The 20,885-nt window shown below is 36.0% G+C and overlaps 1 protein-coding gene across 44 annotated transcripts in view; it reads left to right on the forward strand.

The window, feature by feature from the left end:
- The window catches only part of GPHN (gephyrin), a 224,934-nt gene that overhangs the window by 196,049 nt on the left and 8,000 nt on the right, over positions 1-20,885 (forward strand). For all 44 annotated transcript variants that reach the window (XM_026708419.2, XM_026708427.2, XM_087921648.1 and 41 more), the window contains 8 exons: positions 609-701; positions 1,776-1,831; positions 3,578-3,697; positions 7,647-7,705; positions 7,841-7,994; positions 10,252-10,373; positions 17,392-17,479; positions 19,023-19,096. In XM_026708419.2, coding sequence (XP_026564204.1) covers positions 609-701; positions 1,776-1,831; positions 3,578-3,697; positions 7,647-7,705; positions 7,841-7,994; positions 10,252-10,373; positions 17,392-17,479; positions 19,023-19,096 — 766 coding nt within the window. The remainder of the gene's footprint in view (positions 1-608; positions 702-1,775; positions 1,832-3,577; positions 3,698-7,646; positions 7,706-7,840; positions 7,995-10,251; positions 10,374-17,391; positions 17,480-19,022; positions 19,097-20,885) is intronic.

Consider the following 20,885-nt stretch of genomic DNA (forward strand, 5'->3'; position numbering starts at 1 on the left):
AAAGTAGGCCTGCATAGTTGGGCGGGGAGAAGGCCCAAGCCTTCCAGGAGGGAAGTGACAGAACCTTCCAGCAGAATGATAGTTCTCAGGATGCATGTTATATTTTGGTCTTTGAACTTATGAAATAACTGACCCAAGATCAGGGTTTTTTGAGATCAAAACATTTTGCAAATATATCAACATACTGAAAAATCTACATTATTATATTACTATTCTACTCTTAGTCTAGTTATAATAGCCAATATTATTCTTTCTGAATGAATTTTTCAATATATATTTTTAATTGTGGTATGTCTCCATGCCTCTTCACAGATTATTGAGAATAAAATTAAAAAGGGAAATATTCAAAATTTTCTTGAAAGGAATATGGGCACATTTAAATAGAGAAGTCAGAACTCATTTTATATTAAAAGTTATTGTTTTTAGCACTGTGCATTTAGTTCTGTTCATCTCCCTTAATCTGGCTGGCAAACTTTGGAAAACTTTTCTAAATGCTCCCTTATAAATTTTAATAAAACTTGAAAGGGGTGGGGGGCGGTTTGAAAATAAAGTTTTTGCTGTCAGAATTTCATGTATGCTCTCTTTTTTTCACTGTGTTTATGTATTAGATGGAATGGGCAGAGTCCTTGCCCAAGAAGTTTATGCAAAAGACAACCTTCCACCTTTTCCAGCTTCAGTAAAAGATGGCTACGCTGTCAGAGGTGAATGCTAACAATTTTGAATATGACAGGATGCTTTTCTCCAATTCAGTGTCACAGCATAGTGCTGATTTCTGTATGTTACCTGGAATAGTCCTCAATGGCATTTTAGTCCTTATCTTAATGAAATTCATTCATACTTAGTGTACTTAAAAGTAAACTTCATTTATCATTACAAAATATAAGTTGCAAGTGATATTACAAATCAGTTAGTTTGCTTATGTATATGGTTTTTTATTTATAATGAAGTTTTTTTTTAAAGCTCAGTGCTACAAAAGAAAATATCCATCCATCCCATTAAATAATTTTAACTATTATTGTAGTAATATGGCTTTTAGTTGTTGTTTTTTTAATTCAGGATAATTTCATTCAGAGAAAAGTATGTTGCTGAATAAAAAATATCTAGTATACCCAGTGCAGAGCAGAAATCTATGACCAATAGACCTTTTATCCTGGCTTGTTCTCAGTGAAACATTATGAGCACTATTTTCATCTCCCCACCACCTCCTTGTGCTTTCCTAAAGCATTCTCCATAGACATAAGAAATTGTCATGAAAAGATTGGATGTGGTTCAGGTACCGTATGAGGAGGAATAATCAAGAATCAAAATTTCAACATATGTTCCTTTCCACATCAGCCTCAATCCTTATTTATTGGCTGGACTTATCAATAAGAATATGGCATAAATGATAATATCCTAACAAGATTTTTACATATATGTGATTAATTTTTCTACATAAATGGCACAATAAAATAATTAATTGCCTTTTGCCATAAGTAAAAATTGTAATTTTGCTCCCAGAAAGTAAACCCAAGAAATATTTCTGTAGGAAATGTTAGTAGGGTGTGACACCAAGGTGTTTACATAAAGCAGAATGTGTAACGTATGTTACGTAGTAACTTATCTTGTACAGTTATGTTGTATATTAAGAAAGTGGTTAAATCAAAATTGTTATGCAAAAATATACATGGGAGAAGGAATTATAAAGTCAGAAATAGCCATAGCAAAAATAATGAGCCTGATAATGCATATTTTACTGATAACTGTAATTCTCATGATCCTATATTAACTTTCAGCTGCTGACGGACCAGGGGATCGTTTCATCATTGGGGAATCCCAAGCTGGTGAGCAAGTAGGTACAATATATTTTGCTTCCCCTTTCTATTTTTTGTTCATTATGAACTAAAATAATCTCATAAAATAACATGAAACCATTCCAATGACTATTGTAAATAGCACAAAGGCTATATGAATTATTGTATTTCTATAATTACATATTTTAATGTGGTGATAGCTTCCTCCATGCATATAAAATCTAGCAATAGTAGAATAGAAAAATTATCATTTGTCTATAACTAAGTTCCTATGTTCATGAAATAGAAAGGCAATTAGCATGTTTATTAGTCATTGACACAAATTCCAAAATTTAAAGAAATGAAGCAATTAAATAATGCAAAGCAATTATAAAATCACAAAACAAAATAAGGAGGCTCTAGATTAAAAGTTAATAAAATCAACATCTATTCTTTCAAATTAGTAAGATATTTATTTATAGCTTCACTAAAAGCGTAAGAAGAGAAGAGTCTTAAGTTCTTGAGAGATCTATAGCATGAACTTTCTCTTGTCATGTAAACAACTAGCCCTTCTAACACTCCATTTCCTCAAGTCCAACAAGTTTAAATTGTTCCCAAGCAAATCAATCTAATGGGTCCACCTCCCTTCTAGTGGGTAGTAGTTTTAGAGAATCTCATAGAAATCCAGGCAAAGAAGCCATTGAGAGGATCCCCAATCCCAGATCACATTGCCACTGCCAAATCCAAAGTGTGATCACTGTCCTGAGTCAGACTCTGGATGATCTGGGATAGCCCCATGGCTGTCATGGAACCTATGAACTCCCAAGCACCTCAAAGCCCATTCCTAGGGAAGGTAGATTATAGTCTTAGAACCATGAAGTTTCTCCAAAACTCCACTGCCAACCCAGAAATGGAACAGAAACAGGCGGTTGCTATGCAGCAAGGAGGTTGGTGCAACAGCAACAATTCTCAGCTGAGCCTTAGAAGTCAACTTAATGAATAGGCTCTGAGGGCATTAGGGACCTTTGTGATACAATCGATGAAAGCCATAAAGATTCCCTGTTGAAAACTGCCACGCCCCACCCCCACTCAAAAGTCTTGGTTGATGCCACACTCAAAATACACCTTGGCAAATTTCCAAAAGGACAGTTCACATCCAGATCTTGCTAATAATGACAGGTCAGCATCTCACCCACAATTATAGATTGGGGGGGAGGGGGTTATTATACACTGACCTGGCCGTCAGTAGCAGCAACCAGAGGACAGGGCTACTGAAGATCCATTCACAGGTAATTGGGTCTGAGATCAAGGAGCTGGAATGTTGAACTGTTGTGAGACAACAGTTAGGCAGTTCTTGATCATTCAGAGAGAATTTTTCAGGGGATAAGTGGATGGAAGTTTATTTTCTACTTATTACATTTGAAAGCTTCTACTTTAGTCAGTTTTGTTTTGTTTTGTTTTTTAAAAAAAGATGAAACAGAAGAAAAAAATAAATTAATAATGCTTTGTATATATGTTTCCTGGAAATAAAGTGCTGGACTCAAAAGAAACTTCTTCTCTCAGTTCCTCCTTCAAAAAGGTTCCTTGTTACAACCTTACAGTCTCATAATTCATAATAGTATATTTATAGTATATTTATTCATTAACATCCTGAAAAGTGTTATGCAATTTTTTTATAGTTTTTGGTGTTGCCCTATTAGACTAATGAAGAAAATACCTGTAATCCAAAATGTTAAAATATGTTTCATATATTTTATGATTCTAAACTTTTAAAAATAAATTGACATTTTTTGGTATTTTTTTAGCCAACTCAAACTGTAATGCCTGGTCAAGTAATGCGAGTTACAACTGGTGCTCCAATACCCTGTGGTGCTGATGCTGTGGTGCAAGTGGAAGACACAGAACTTATCAGGGAATCTGATGATGTGAGTGATACCAAAACATTCTTTCTTGCTATATCTGCAGCAGGGCAGCTCTAAGGAGTCATCCATCAGTCTGTAACCCTACAACATGGATACAAACTTGCATTCACACATTTGAAACAAAGAACAGTGTCAGCAATTGTACAGTCTAGAGACAGTAGACCATATATGAGAAGGAGCAGCATACATATGAGAGAAAACCGCATATAAATAATTGTAAATAAATATACACAAAGTTAATTTTTGAGATAAAGGGGAAAACATTCCCACTTCCCTCAGAACATTTTCAGTTGGCTGTATTTTAATGGAACAAATCTTAAAATGGCTTAAATTCTAGCCATAGAAAATAACGGGAATTCAGAAACAACTGCTAGTTTCCTACGTTGGAATTGGTCTTAGACAAAAGGTAAAGAAGAGATTCTCCTCTTCCCTTATCTCCCTCTCCCCCGACACACAAGAAACGATGTGGTAGCAGCTCATGCTGATTTCTATTCAAGCTACGGAATATTTGAACAAGGTCACAACTTTTTAAATTGTTTGAAAAGCATTAAAGAAAAGGGATTTTTAATGATTTCTAACAAATTAAAAATAATCTCCTTGGAAGTGTTTGTGAATTCAGTGGTAATTAGCACTTATTATGGACTAACACTTTACCCTATCTATTTAGCAAGTAAGCTGAAGTACTAGAATCGTGTCCTTATAGTCATCCTGCTTCATAAACATAGGCCCAGTGAAAAACAATTACTTTATTGCTCTTTGCTAGTCTTATTTGGATGCTTCTATTTTGTAGCTGCAAAAAATATAAGCTGCTTTTTTACCTTTGCATGAAATAATTACATTCCAATAGTAAAACAATATCCTGTACTGCTCAAGTTCTACAAATAATCAAAATTTGCATTTAAACACTCTGAATTTTAATAGCAACACAGCTTAAAGTGCATACCCTCAAAAGCCAAAACATCAACATAGTACTTTGTCTTTATATACGAGGGCTATCCACAAAATAGATTACCTTTTCGTCTGTAGCAAGAAGGGGCGGAGCTAGCACAGCCATCTTTGGTTTGTGTGTCCGCCGCTCAGTCTGCATCTAGTCGTGCTAGTGGGAGGTTCATATCGTTGCCCGTTATTTCACAGCAAATGTTTGAAATGTGTGCTGCAATTGAAAATCCCGCGAGATACAGCCCCGATCTTGCTGTAGGGCGGATGAGGAAAAATCTCCCACTTGAAAGCATTCAGGACTTCTCGAGTGTGATTTGCTGTGTGTGGTCAGGCATTGTCATGCAAAAAGAAAATTTTTGAACTTAACTTTCCTCTACGCTTGTTCTGAATTGCTTTTCTTAGTTTTTGCAACATTTCACAATAATTTCAATCGGTTTATGGTTTTTTGCAAACAAAAACCTTATCACTGATCGCACCTCACATCTCACGGGATTTTCAATTGCAGCACACATTTCAAACGTTTGCTGTGAAATAACAGGCAACGATACGAACCTCCCACTAGTACGACTAGATGCAGACTGAGCGGCGGACGCACAGACCAAAGATGGCCACACTAGCTCCGCCCCTTCTTGCTACAGAGGAAAACGTAATATATTTTGAGGATAGCCCTCATATTTATAATCTAAAACCTGAGCAGCATTAGCACTATGTTTGTGAAACTCTATTAAATATAGCGAGACACCTTTACATTTAGCTACCAAGTGTTAGTTTTATTTACTTACTTTCTATTATGGGCAACTTTTCTGCAAATAGAGCAGAAGATCAATCAGACATGTAACCCCTACATAAGTTCTGACTTCCCTATAGGGACTACATTTTTAAACTGACAGAATGAGGCAATAAAATTGAGCCATCAATGGCTCTTCAGCTCTGAGCTATGTACCTACTAACTGTTCCTACCTTATCTCAATCAGTACAAAGCATTAACAGAATAAATATAATAGTACAACAGAGAGAACTAGAAAATAAAGAAAAATTCAAGCATCAGAAAAGTCCAGTCACAATGCCCAAATAATGCTGTTCAGGCTGGTTACATTTTGTTCTGAGCATTGAACAAAAGAGCATGAAATAAAACTCTCAAATCACACATGCTTTATTTCAAATTTGAAACATTGGATCACATTTGGAATATTTTGTGCCCTCAGCAAATGTACATCTGCCTAGTAGACTCCATTGAATATAGAATCTATTTTGGTGGTGCCTTGATTGGTTTGAAGGAGGAATGAAAAGACTGATAGATGCATTCAGAGAAATATTAGAAATGAAATTTGCAGTCTTTTTCTTATGCTTGATAGGTATATGGAAAAAGTACAGTATAAAGTATAAAGTCTATAAAACAAGTTTGAGAAATACTGTTGTACTTTTAACTCTTGTAAACTATCTTTACTATAAGATTTATAAATAGAGAAATATGTTAAGATTAATGTACTTATATATTTAATTTAAGATTGTTGGATAGAATAGAATAGAATAGAAAATAGAATAGAATAGAATAGAATAGAATAGAATAGAATAGAATAGAATAGAATAGAACACTTTATTGGTCAAGTGTGATTGGACACACAAGGAATTTGTCTTGGTGTAAATACTCTCAGTATACATAGAATCATAACGTATAACACTTAATGATAGTCATAGGATACAATAAGCAATCAAATCATACTAGGAAACAGTCAATATAAATTGTAAGGATACAAGCAACAAAGTTATAGTCCTACAGTCACAAGTGGGAGGGGATGGGTGATAAGGAGTGATGAGAAGATTAACAGTAATAATAATGCACACTTTGTAATAGTTGAACAGGGTTGAGGGAATTATTTGTTTAGCAGAGTGATGGCTTTCAGAAAAAAACTGTTCTTGTGTCTAGTTGTTCTGGTGTGCAGTGCTCTATAGCGTCATTTTGAGGGAAGGAGTTGAAACAGTTTATGTCCGGGATGTGAGGGGTCTGTAAATATTTTCAGAGCCCTCTTTTTGACTCGTGCAGTATACCAGCCCTCGATTGAAGGCAGGTTGGTAGTAATTGTTTTTTTTTTTTTTGCAGTCCTAATTATCCTCTGAAGTCTGTGCCTGTCCTGTTGGGTTGCAGAACCAAACCAGACAGTTATAGAAATGCAGATGACAGACTCAATAATTCCTCTGTAGAACTGTATCAGCAACTCCTTAGGCAGTTCTAGCTTTCTGAGTTGGCGCAGAAAGAACATTCTTTGTTGTGCTTTTTTGATGACCTTTTTGATGTTAGGTGTCCATTTTAGGTCATGTGATATAGTAGAACCTAGAAATTTGAAGGTCTCTACTGTTGGTACTGTGTTGTCTAGTATTGTTAGAGGTGGTAGAATGGGAGGGTTTCTTCTAAAGTCTACCACCATTTCTACGGTTTTGAGTGTGTTCTGTTCCAGATTGTTCCGGTTACATCACGAGGCAAGTTATATAACCTCCTGTCTGTATGCAGATTCGTCATTGTCTCGAATGAGACCAATCACTGTTGTGTCATCAGTAAACTTCAGTATTTTAACAGTTGGATCACTTGAGATGCAGTCATTGGTATATAGGGAGAAGAGAAGTGGAGAAAGTGCACAGCCTTGGGGGGGGGCTGTGCTGATTGTACAGGTATCAGATGTGATTCTGCCTAGCTTCACCTGCTGCTTCCTGTCTGTTAGGTAGGTAGATAGATAGATGTCATTCTTCCCCAGAATAATATATTCAGGATTCTAACAGGATGCTAATATTGATTCACAAATATAAGAGTTGAGATTTTAATCAGTATTTGATAAATACACCATAATGGACTCAGTATATCACTTTAAGCCAGAAAGAATTTAACCGTATTACTGTTTTATGGAAAGCCAGTCATTGCCTTTAACAGATTTAAACTTCTAGCCCACATGAACAAGTCTGCTTTGTTCATACCATACTGTAATGTAAGCTGAAATCGCTCTTATTTCCATAAATATAGGGCACTGAAGAACTTGAGGTACGCATTCTGGTACAGGCTCGACCGGGTCAAGATATCAGGTTAGTGATTACTTATCTTTGCATTTAAAAATGAAAAACTCAATACCTATAGTATTAATAGCTTTTGAAATGTTAAAAAGGAGGTGTTCTTTTTGTTAGTAACAATTCCTCTCATTGTTTTGGGGGCATATTCAGACCTATAGGACACGACATTAAAAGAGGTGAATGTGTATTGGCCAAGGGAACCCATATGGGCCCATCAGAGATAGGTCTACTAGCAACTGTTGGAGTAACCGAAGTTGAAGTTAACAAGTTTCCAGTAGTTGCTGTAATGTCTACAGGGAATGAGGTAAGAAAATGTCTAATATTTATAAATTGTCAAAAAAGCATGGTAGAATTTTTCATAAAAAATGGTACCATAGTTCTGTTTTGATTATAGTTTTACAATCTCTTTTTGCTGCCTCTTTATTGGTAAAATGGATATTTTAAATATTTAATATAGTGCTTTGAAATATCTGGTTTCAAAAGTATATTTACATTATATGTATAGTGGAGTTGAAAGTTTGTGAACTCTTTTGAATTTTCAATATTCCAGGATAAATATGACCTAAAAACGAATCTGTTTTCCACACATCTTAGAACTAGTTAAAGAGAACCCAAGAAATGAGTCAAAAATACTTTACTTTTAGTTTATTTATAGAGAAAAATGAACTAAAGACACAAAAAGTATGTGAATCTTAAAGTAGGTTTATCAGTTCATTAGAAGAGGAAATAAAAGGCAATTGTTTCAATAAGTGGAATGATTCTTAGGTGTCAGAGTGGGTATCCTGCTTTATTTAAAGAACAGAATTCTGGATATTCACTATCAAAGTCTTATCTTTACAACACAGGTATGAGGAAGTATATCATGCTTGAATACATGAGATTTCTGAGGACCTCCAATAACAAGAGATTGATGTTCATCAGGCTGGAAAAGGTTAAAAAATTAGTTCCAAAGAGTTTGCAAAACATAATGGTAGCAGTATTACCATTTGGGCCTGCTCTTCTGCCTATGGACCAGGACAACTTACCTCCACTAATGGAACTGTGAATTCTGAATCGTATCAGCAACCCTACAGGAAAATACCAGGATATCTGTCTGTGCCCTGAAGCTCAAGAAAAAGTAAATCATGTATCAGGACAAAGACCCAAAATTCACAAGTAATATGACCAAGGAATTGCTAAAGCAGAAAAAAGTTAATGTTTTGGAACGGCCAAATTAAAGTTTTGACCTTAAACCTCTGGAAAAGTTGTGGAAGTGCCTGACATTAGCATATCATGAGAGGAATGCCACCAACATCCCCAAGTTGAATTATTGTGAAAATAGGAATGGCCTAAAATTCCTCGAAGCCCTTGTGCAAGACTGATCAACAGTTGGAGGAAACATTTTGTTGCACTTACTGATGCCCAGAGGAAGTTACAGAAAGTTACAGAAAGCAAAGGTTCACGTAATTTTGCCCCACACATATATTAGGTTTGGATCATTTTCATCCATAATTAAATGAATAAGTGCAATGTTTTTATACATTTATTTAATTGGTTTTTATCTAGTTGTAGAACTTCTATGGAAGACATATTAAAGTTTAGGTAATATGTATGCTAAAATATTGAAAATTCAAAAAGGATTACAAATTTTTATTGTATCACTGTATGAATCTCAAAAGTAAAAAACCCAAAATTTGGGTGAATTATGAAATGGCAGTGATACTGGCCAGAGGTGGAATTCGGTTAATCAAACAGTTAAGCAAGACAAAATCTGAATGACTTTTATTTAATGTAATATAAATGGATTATATGCCCTTGTGGTAGAATTTTCTCTCCATCATGCCCCTTACAAATCTGCTCCAAAAGATCCTATAACCCACACCAGGCTGCTTTGTGGGCCTACAATGTGTAGAAAGATAGAAGATGCCTTTCCATCAGCAAAATCATGTGACTGATAAATATAGCTGGGTGCAATCTAGTATGTGCAGATTTGAAGCTATGTACCAATAAAGGAGAATTTTTGTGGCTCAGGGTTGAAATCAGGGGTCCTTGATACTCTCTGAGCTTGGTTGTTTGCTTTCAGATATTTCATTACCCAAATTAGGTAACGTTATCACTAAAGCTATGTGCATACTTTCAAAGATAAAATCCCAATAGGAAATTGAGGGAAGAATGGATGGTGAGGATATGAAAGAGAAGGAGCAGAAGAATAATTGAAATAAGGTGGACATTTTTAATTTGGGAAAGCATCATGCAAGGCTATATGCATTCCAACCATGTAAAATGTTACTAATAAAATTCTATCTACCTATTTCTCCTCCTCAACAACTTCAAAGCACTTCCTTGGCAACTTCTTTTAATATCTGGGAAAGTGCTTGAATCTAGACTTTTACAAATCTTCAAGAAATTGTTTTTTCACTGTAGTGATGCACACAGATATTATAAATGAATACCTGTTCACAATCTTAAGATTATTGTATATAACAAATGTGGTTTCGTGGTTCAATTAATTTGATTATAATTTATTTCTAATTAGTTATTTTGACCCATTTTTCACATAATACTATTACTATTTTTTATAGCTATTGAATCCTGAAGATGACTTGTTACCAGGAAAGATTAGAGATAGTAATCGTTCAACTCTTTTAGCAACAATTCAAGAGCATGGATATCCGACAATCAACCTGGGGATTGTAGGAGATAAGTATGTGCAAAATGCTTTTTCTACCACAATATTATTATTTTTATATATCGTTATATACCTCTTTTTGTTAACAATTTTTTGAAGCAGCACTGAAAAATGTGATTTTTGATCAGTCCTTGAACTGAATGACTGATGCAGTGTTCCACAGTCATGTGAACAAAATTTGGGCAGCCGACATGTATTTACAATGGTTGCAATGCCACAAGATCACATGAGCACCATTTGCAACCTTTCCACGGGGCTTCCAATAAACAAAGTCAATGGGGGCCAGATTTGCTTATAAACCATGACAAAAATGGTTGTGAAATTGGGTGAGACTCACTTAACAGCATTGCTTAGCAGTCCCAATTGTAGTAGTTAAATAAAGGACTACTTGTTTGGTAAAAAGGTTTCTGTGACATTATGCCTAGTCAAAACATGCTGTTTTTTTAAATAATGCTTTTAGGTATACATGGGGTAAATTAGATTAAGTTTTCTGCTCATAGATTTCAATCAGATGAATGTCATATTCATTTATTGTAATGTTTTTCTGTTTTCATTGATTCTTCTTTGATTACATATGAAGATGTGTTCCCTTAAATTTCCCAAATTTTAGAAGCAGAAATTTTCTCATCTTCATTATAGTCATTACTTTTGTTTAGAAGTCAGGCATTCCCTTGAACTGCAATGAACTTCATTTAAATAGTGTTTAAAAACTTTTAAAGTTAAAATTTCAAAATTGTTTGACCTCTTCCTTGGGCTCAGCCTGGTTATCTCCTACAATTTGAAAAGAAAGCTATAGTTTATTGAAAGACATCAAGATATACAGGTACAATTGAGCCCCAAATCTCTGTTGCTAAGCAAGACAGAGCAAATCTCTGTTGCTAAGCAAGCTGTTAAGTGAGTTTGCTCCATTTTATGACCTTTCTTGCCACACAGTAAGGGAATCACTGTAGTTTTTCAGTTAGTAACACAGTTAAGTGAATCTGGTTTATCTATTGACTTTGCTTATCAGAAGGTTGTAAAAGGATTATATGACCCTGGGACACTGCATATGTCATAAATACATGCCAGTTGCCAAGTGTCCGAATTTTGAGCATGTGACCATGGGAATGCTAGTTGTAAGTGTCGCTCACACTGTAAGTGTCACTTACACTGGGTCATGTCGCTTTTTTCAGTGGCATTGTAACTTTGAACAGTCGCTAAATGAATGGTTATAAGTTGACTGTAATCCATATGATTTTGAATCAATTAAATAGTTCTGCTAAATATTTGTCCACTGTCTAGTTTATTTAAAATCAGGTGTAAGTTTGAAATCAGATTATATTTTCTAAGCAAGCAAATGAAAACATTAATGTTAAAATCAGATTAAGAATCACACAGTGTTGTGGGATTGTCTCCCTATACAAGATATAAAAATATATGCTAGGAATTATAGCCATATGCCATTATTCTAGTTTATATGTCCAAAACTGCAGTCTATACATATTAAGGCATGGAAGCCACTGAATTTAGTAGGGTTTATTTATAGTTGGAAGGATAAAAAATGTAAACTAAAACAAGAGGACTCCTTATTTACTATTAATTGACACTCCTCAGCATAAATCTGGGAATCAAATCTGCACAGCTTGGGTGAACAGGTAGGGATGGAAACTGGATGCAGCAGGGCATAAATTCAATTCCACCACTTCTCTTTTTCACTGCATCCATCAGACTTGTTTAAGACACTATCAGCATTTTCTCTGAGAGAATATTGCATTATTCATTTCTCATCTTCTTGATTGTAAATAGAAAGGGTAATCTATTATATGCAGAAGCCGGATTGCTTTCAAAGCAGTAAATCAAGTCTGTAGTTTATTGCATTCTGCCCCTATCTCTTTCTTTATTGGCTAAGCTGAAGTACAGTTCAAATCCCCATAGATCTGCTTTGCAGTTTGCAGCACTGGAGTTTTTGTGGGCTTATGGACAAGCAACCCACTTACTCATAATCTTTATTCACCCTGTCTCTTGGTGCTAGAACTCAAGATTCCCTAGCAAGTTACATACACAATTTGATCTGTATCTGATCTTTCTACAGTAGTTCTTTAAATCTCTGTGAAGAACAGGATCAAGTTTTTTTCCTACTTATATAAAATCTTGCCTCCACACAGCAGAGCTTAGAGCTTATTTATGACAGCTGTACAATAAATGCCTGATTGCGAAACTACAAATATCACACCAACATCACATAAATTTCAGCAGAAATTTATAAGCAGGAAGAATGCTTTCATGCCTAGATAACTTTCTTGAACCCACAGCTCAGGGTTGTTTTTGTATTTGTTTTGTTCACTTTCAGATAGGTTACAGATTTCTATTTCCTTCTTTTCTGGGTATATTTTGTATAACATGATACCATTATTGTAGTTTATTATAGCAAGGGTCCCAAACTCCCAGTCTGTGGCCTGATACCAGCCTGTTGGGAACCAAGCTGTGCAAGCGATGGGCAAGTGTGTGAGCAAAGCTCCATTTGAGTAAGCGGTAGCCATGCACACTAAAACCCCTGCTGTAGTTGCTGGCAGTCCATAGAGCCAGAAAGGGTTGGGACACCATTGCATTACAGGACTCTGTTGATACAGTTGGAGACAGAGTTTCCAAAGCTTCTTTCTGATAATTGACTCATTTAGTGAGAATTGTATTATTTAAATGTTAATATCAAACATGATAAAAACAAATTTCAGCAGTTGACTAAAGCAACTGCAGACAAAAAGATTAAGGCAAGAAGATTTTATAGGAGTGATATGTGGAATTTGTTGATGATCTATAGAAAATAAATTGGAACTGTACTGTGATTCAGCTCCCAATGCCCCATTCTCTCATGCCATATTGTTTCATAATAGCTCTGTCTTTTAAACTTGTGATATAATCAGGTTAATATGGTTGATTGCCAGATTTAATAAGCAAGTTGCTGAAAATTTTTCATATGGGATTAAGCACATCAGCAGAAATAAGAAATCTAACCAAGAGAGATTTTAAATGAAGGTCTGCTCTACTTTGCCTTATTGAATTTAGACTTGAGTTGATTAGACTTATTTGATTTGTTAAATGTGTCGTGTATTTGTTTGAGACTGAATGGCCATGCTGGAAACTTCAAGTTCAGAGAAAAGGCCAAGCTAACACTTTGTCCCCTGACATCGACTTGTCACACAGAGAAAGTTCTTAGCTGATACTTAATTTTATTTCACAAATGGAAGTGAACTTCTGCTAGAAAAAATGTTCCCTGAAGATGGGCTCTAGCAAAAGTCTGAAAGCTTGGAAGAATAAAACCTCTGGTCCCAATGACCAACCCAGATTGGATTCTTAATTTTATTTGTTTGTTTTTCACATTTTTAAATCACCCATCTTTTCAAAAAATTCTGGGCAGTGTGCAATTAAATGTTAAAATATGAAAACAGTATATAAATGTTAGAATGTTAGAATTAAAATTTTGGGAGGAGAAAGAATAATTAAACCCTGTTAAAAAGGTGAAGAGGGAGCTCTCAGGGCACCAACTAGCCCCATAGCGTTATGCTCCTTTGGGCTCTTCACGTAAGGCTGCACATGAGGCTGCAGAGCCATGTTTTAACTTTAGGGTCAGGACGTGTGGGGGGTGTCTGCCTCACCTCCAGAGGGATAATATTCCACAGGACAGGGGCAACAGTAGAAAAGGCTGTCAGAAAAGTTGGAAGTTCTTTAATTGACAAGATCTGTAACATACCTTCCCTGCCTGACCAGGTGCAACAGGCTAATGTAATGAGGTGAAGCTGGTTCTGCAGTTTGGCTCCATGCCATAGAGAGCTTTATAGGTTACAAACAACACCTTGAACTGGATCCAGAAGCGAACTGGCACCCATTGGCATTCATGGAGTAGAGATGTCACATGTGCCCTTCACTGGGCATCCTAATATAGTTTGTGCAGCCTCATTTTTCACCAGCTGAAGCTTCCTAATACATCTCAAGGGTAGCCCCACATTGCAGAGCACATTGCAGTGGTCCATGTTACCTTATGCTTCACGGGAGAAGGCTAGAAACTGTAGAGAACTAGATTGCTTGCTTTTCTGCTTTTGCAGCCTTCTGGATACCTGAAAATAACAACCAGCTTCTCGAGCCTAATTCTGGTGTTGAATCGTCTCAGAGTTTATTGTTTGTTTTGACCCATATTGTTTGTTCAGAGTACTGCTGATTTATAATTCACTATCTGTTGCTTGATAGTCTTATTTACAAATTAAGGGAAGGAACAACAGAATAATTAAATAAACATGATGTATCTTTGATTAGGTGTGATGACATCACTGTTCATTCAGATATAATCTGTCCAGAGTAGGGCTGTCAAATTCCCAGCCTGCGGGCCAGATGCGTCACATGCTGGCCATGCCCACACCCAGTTTAGCGAAGGGGGGGAAAGTCCCGATAGGTCAAGTGACACCGCAGTGACAATGTGAGTTTGACACCCCGGGCCTAGAGGTATCACAGTTTGGTCTTAGAAATCTGTTCTATAAATAGTACATAATATAAGAAATAACAGTTCTTAAAAAATATTTTTTTCTAGCACTAGTTTAACTAAATGAAGACTTGAGCCATGGAAGGATTAAATGTTGATCTGTATTACCGGTAGCAATCTGTTTTATTTGCTTTGTGCTATGCAGAACAATCACTAACGTTGCCGTTTAGAAATACAGTACATTTCTAAGGTGACTTTTTAAGTTGGCTGCCTTCTTTCCCTCTTCATCAGTATGGTTTTATTCTGGTTAAAGGATGATAAAAGGAATGTAAGCTGAACAACAGCTTACAACATTTGCAACAATATCTGTAAGGTTAAAGTTTGTAGCACACTTTCCCATTTAGATTCACAACTTGGTACTGATTTTTCTTACTCCGAAGTAAATGTGATGGGACAATGGTGACAGAAAGAAAAAGCTAGCATTATATGATGTTTTGACAGAGCTGCAGTATGCAGTCCTTTCCCTTGTAACTCAGATTGCCATACGTGCGCCACTTTCTGGAATGCCCCAGTCTTTGAGTAAGATTTTCCAGAAAGACGCTTGAAATGAAGTCTCCCCTTCTTTCACATTTTTAAAAATCTAAGCAAAAGATTCTGTTGTTGTCAGGTACTAACTTATATATGACAGAATACTTATTTATGTTCTTATCACTAGAATTCTCAAAATCTTATCCCTATAAAGTAGGCATGTTTGGGAGGCACTGCAGAAACTGAGTTGGGTATCTAGAGACTATAATTTTATCAGGAGGAGGAAAAGAAAACACAAGTCTGAGAAGATGACAGCAAAAAGAGCATGAACTGGGACATCAGGGGACCAAATAAAGAGAAGCAGAAACAGTTGAAAGCAGCCCAACGAAAAGAGAAAGCAAAATAAAAACCAATAAATACTGAAGTAATACTCTGAGATAGTAGTGAAGCTTCTTCCAGCCTAAAAAAGGAATCTTAGAGAAGTAGAAGCAGAGCCATGCCTGAGAGCAACGGCTGAGCTATTACTATGGTCTTCTTAATAAATCTTATTAATCAGATCTCTGAGACAGTTGTTTCTTGTAATAAACTAGTTTCAGTCCTGGCTGATAGAAGAAGCCTGAAATTATGTATGGCAGAGGTCTCCAACCTTGGCAACTTTAAGACTTGTGGACTTCAACAGAGGTTGGAGACCTCTGATGTATGGAATGAAGAAAAGGTCGAGACTATTGATCTGGATCTTGGCATCCCAGTAATTCAGGAGGAGGGACAAATGACCACCCAGAGGATTGCTTACGATGGGGCAGTGGCAAATAAGGTCAGCATTAGTTCCTGCATTTTTTAATGGAAGGACACACCTATTTTCACTGAATTTTTATTTTAAAAAAAAGTTCACATGGATTTAATCTAAACGATGAAATGGGCTCATTTATTTAATGCCCATAACATTAAAAGAAAATATTATTTTCTTTGTATCAAATTGTGCTTATTCTCAAGGAAATGTGTTTAATTATAAGAACAGCAAAAGCAAATCCTACTTTAATCCAGTGCTCCCAGTGGTGCTATGATAAGAATTAAAATGTTAAATTGTGGAATCTCAGCATATTTTTTACCAGGATAACAGATATTTTTTTTCGCTTTCTTTGTTGCTTTTATACTAACATGGCAAGAATAAAACTGTTCTAACGGAATTTATTTATTTATTTATTTTATTTGCCATCCATCTCATAATGAAAAGACTTGGCACAGTTATGGCAGAAAAAAGGCAGCTACGCAGTGCATAAGGCTGAACATAAAAAATTGTCTGCTTAAAGGGGCCCTCCATAATGCAGGGCTTAGTGTTAATTAGCTGCTTTAGTATGTATTATATCCAGAACAGTTCTTCAGGTTTATTGGTCCTATTACAGTGAGTTGAATTTATATATTAAGTTTAAGAGTAATGTTTGAAGAGTAACAAGCGAGAAAAAAATAGGGCTATGAGATTTAGTAGATCAGCAGCAGATTCTTTGCTGTGGATTGGATCTTGTCAGGTGCTGATAAAACCAATCTGTAGCCATAAATAAGAACTTCAGGAATAACTCTTGCATAATAATACTTGCACCTAGTAACAGCTCCGGAGTAGGAATGAGAAGCCACAAATATCATGGATTTATCTCATTTCATGGGCTCTCTATGAATTCTGAGATTTTTGTTGACCAAATTTTTATTTCTAAAAAAATATTATTTGTTTTTTTCCTCCTTTTCTGGCTGCTGCTTAACTTTCTGCTGTATCCCATCAATCTAATTTATGGTAGTGTAACCTTGAAGTGGCTATATTTCCCTCTTGAGAGTCAGCCTGAAATAGCTTATTGCAGGCCAGTGAAATCTCTTCTGCATTCAATTAATATTCCCAGTAATTCTGTGCCTCCTATTATGATTTCTCGGTTGTCTTGCTCTTGAAATTTATATTCTTCCTGCTGATGAAAATCAAAGTTGTAATTTTTGTACCTCTTCCTTTGAAGTACATAAAAATCTACACATATGTTACCATTAATCTATTTTCATATTGTCATCCTACAGCCCAGATGATTTACTTAATGCCTTGAATGAAGGAATCAGCCGTGCTGATGTCATCATCACATCAGGGGGGGTGTCAATGGGAGAAAAGGTATGTATGATGGATGGTATTGGATCAAAGCAGATGGTTGAACTTTAAAATAAAGTAATGGGATGAAAACTCTTTAAGAAATAAGTAATAGCCCAGGGCCGTGATGGCAAACCTATGGCATGCATGCTGGAAGTGCATGCAGAGCCATTTCTGCCGGCATGCAAGAGGTTCCCCGGAAGAGCCCAACTGTGCATGCGCACGCGCCCCCACCAGCCAGCTGATTGTCGGGTATCTGCCATGCAAGCACGGGGGGAGATGCACGTGCGGGAGGCGCATATGCATGCACATGGGGCAGGGCGCACAGGGGTCTTGTGTGCATGCAGAGGCATGTGGCATGGTGGGTTTGTGCGCACATGCACAGAGACACACGATGCATGGGGGTTTGTGCACACATGCGCAGAGGCACGGCATGGGGATTGCGCGTGCATAAACCGAGGCACGTGATGAGCACACGGGTTGTGTGCACATGCATGGGGGATGGGGGGGGTCTCATGTGCATTGCATCATGGGTGCAGGCACACAAGTGCGCACACACATGCGTACATTTTTTGGCACACGATGTGGAAAAGATTAGCCATCACTGGCCTAGGCGAATCTTCAGGCACCAAAATGGAACTTAAGGACCTGATATTAAGGCCATCAAAAAGAGAGCAATCTTGTAGAGCTACCCAGTATTCAGACTCAGCATGGGTACCCTTTGTCTTCTCATTGATTGCTCCTTACAGGACAGCTTATTGCCATCTCCTTATCTCAAATGCAAACTTTTCTGAGCCCATGGAGGTATCTACAAGCTCAGGGAAAGATGTGGCTTCTTTAAGGAGCATCTGGCAGGTATAGAGTGCTGCTAATGCCAAATTCAACGCAGTCTTTCCTGCTTCAAACACTATCAACATCTGTGCAAAGTCTAAAAGCTCTGGATGGCGATGTTATCTGCCATTCTTTGTTAGACAAACAGTATGTTGGATAAACTTCAAAATAAAAGATTCAGATATGCTGAATATTCTGAAACATCTAAGCAATTGATACTCCTCTTCATAAAGGAACAATAGCATTTCACCATCTATGCAGAATTACACTTTTGTGATGCTCTTTCATGTTGTTATTTAACACCATCTGAGGAAATGATATAAAAATTCAATAAACTGGGATGTGCAACCTATTTTTGCCAAGATCTGCAAGCATTTGAAAACCCAATTGGTAGGGTTGAAAGAACTATTGGGTGGAATGAAAATCAAAATTGGGAAGTTGGTGAGGTTGTTTTTTAATTAAAAAACCTTTCTAATACTTTGCCCTCTCCCAAACTATAGAGAAAACAGCATTTATTATATATTTGATGTGATCTTTTGCATAGATGGTTTGAAATTTGGATTTACAAGTGTATTATCTTAGCCTGCAAATTCTGGTTGCCTATTCTTGAAATAAATATATTATCTATGTCTTTGATCTATGCCTGCTTAGCTTTCTAGGACTGGATGACGGTTCATCTTACAAATATCTTAATTAATACCTTAGAATCCCTTTTTTGGTTCTTTTTTCCAAATAGGACTATCTTAAACAGGTGCTGGATATTGATCTTCATGCCCAGATTCATTTTGGCAGGGTTTTTATGAAACCAGGGTAAGTAATATTTCTTTTGTAGCATTAGTCTTGCATATAATCTGGACAATATTGAGAGCTTAATGCTTTGCCTAATAACCCAAGAAAGTGTGTTCTAATAAGAAATATTACATTGCCCCCTTTTCTCCAAAATTATTCCACTACAGGTGCTGCTAAATAATCATGCTAATTACTAGTAAGATATCTTGATATAATTCACTGTAAATGGTGCAAAAGAACATTTAACATTTCCTGTTAAGATAGAAGAACCTGTTGAAAACAAAAGAATGAAGAAGTAGTACCAGTCAGACTGGACCTCCTTGTTAAAAAGCATGGATGCTTTTGAATATTAACTTAGATTGTTTGAGAGGACTTCCTGCCTGCTCAGCATTTTTAATACCTCAACAAGGCTTTCTCATTCTTTCCCTATGTGGTCAGCTCAGTTCATCTTCATTTAATTTTGTGCCCCCTTCTTTTTTTCATTCATTTCTGTTTCCATGTGCAGCATGTCTTGCTTCTTTTTTGCTGTTCACACCAAAAGAAAGCAGTGGGAAGAGATGCATTTATTTGTTTTTCTGAGACTGGGAATTGTTTAATTGAAAGAATGATTGGTATATACAGACAGGGATCAGTCAGCTTTGTAAACAAGATATTTTTACAGCCAATTCATTTTAATGAACAATGATTCAGTTAAGGTAAATCCATCCATCCAAACATGCATATATACATATACATATACATATACATATACATACATACATACATACATACATATATTGTACATACATATACATACATACATACATACATACATACATACAAGAAAAAGCATAACCTCAACTGGTTTCAATGAGTTGGCAATCAGAGGTTGGCAAAGTGAGAGAATTGATATGTGCTTATGTTTCTAAAAAAAATTATCTATTTTTCTTTGCGGGATCATTTTAAATTCAGAGTTATCTTTTAGGTAAATATTGTAAATACCGAAAGTTTATCAAGATGCCTTTGGCCTATATTAGATGATGAACAATAGGAAAAACTGAAAGGGGCAAAGGAAGATCAAAATTTATCATGGGAGAAACAAACTTCAGTCTGGAATCAGATTTAACAAAACAAGACGCAGGAAGGATTGGACTCCCCCATTGTTTCCATACATTAAAACATTCAGATGATTGATGATATGAAAGTATCTGATGTCTGGACTATACACCCTTGAGAGGAATGATATCTGACCTGAATATAGGGGGGTTGTGTTCTTAAATTAAGGCAAATATTTGTGGCCTCAGCCCAAGAAAGGAGCATTTTAGAATTATACAGTAGTGCAAAGGTGTCATTTTCTTTTCTTTTCAAAATATCCTTTGCATTGCATATATTTGTTTTAAATATAATAACCTGTTTAGTTGTGGAAAAAGATAATTTCTTCTCCTCCTCTTACATTATCTCCAGCTTCTCACTCTTCTATTTTTCTTACACACTTAGGCTTATCAGGTATTATGATTTACTAATTCATATAAATTGACATTTCAGGGATTCCTCAAATATTTTATAACTTCGTTTTCTAGTGCTTATACACATGCAGTGATTTTTAGAGATGATTGGAAATCACTAAATAAAATAACCGTTAGAGGAGAAAATTAATGGATGCTACTAAAATAGTCATTGATTAAGCTGGGTGGTATAGATATTGAATAACATAAAATAAGCAGACCCATATTTTAATTACAGCAGTGTATAATTTCATTATTTAGTAAGTCAGACTGTTATCTTAATCATGTACATAGGATAAGATGCTCCCGTTGACTTATTTCTTTTT

This window comes from Pseudonaja textilis, chromosome 1 (assembly GCF_049901715.1).
Source record: "Pseudonaja textilis isolate UNSWEBS1 chromosome 1, rPseTex1.2, whole genome shotgun sequence".
Classification (NCBI taxonomy): Eukaryota; Metazoa; Chordata; class Lepidosauria; order Squamata; family Elapidae; genus Pseudonaja; species Pseudonaja textilis.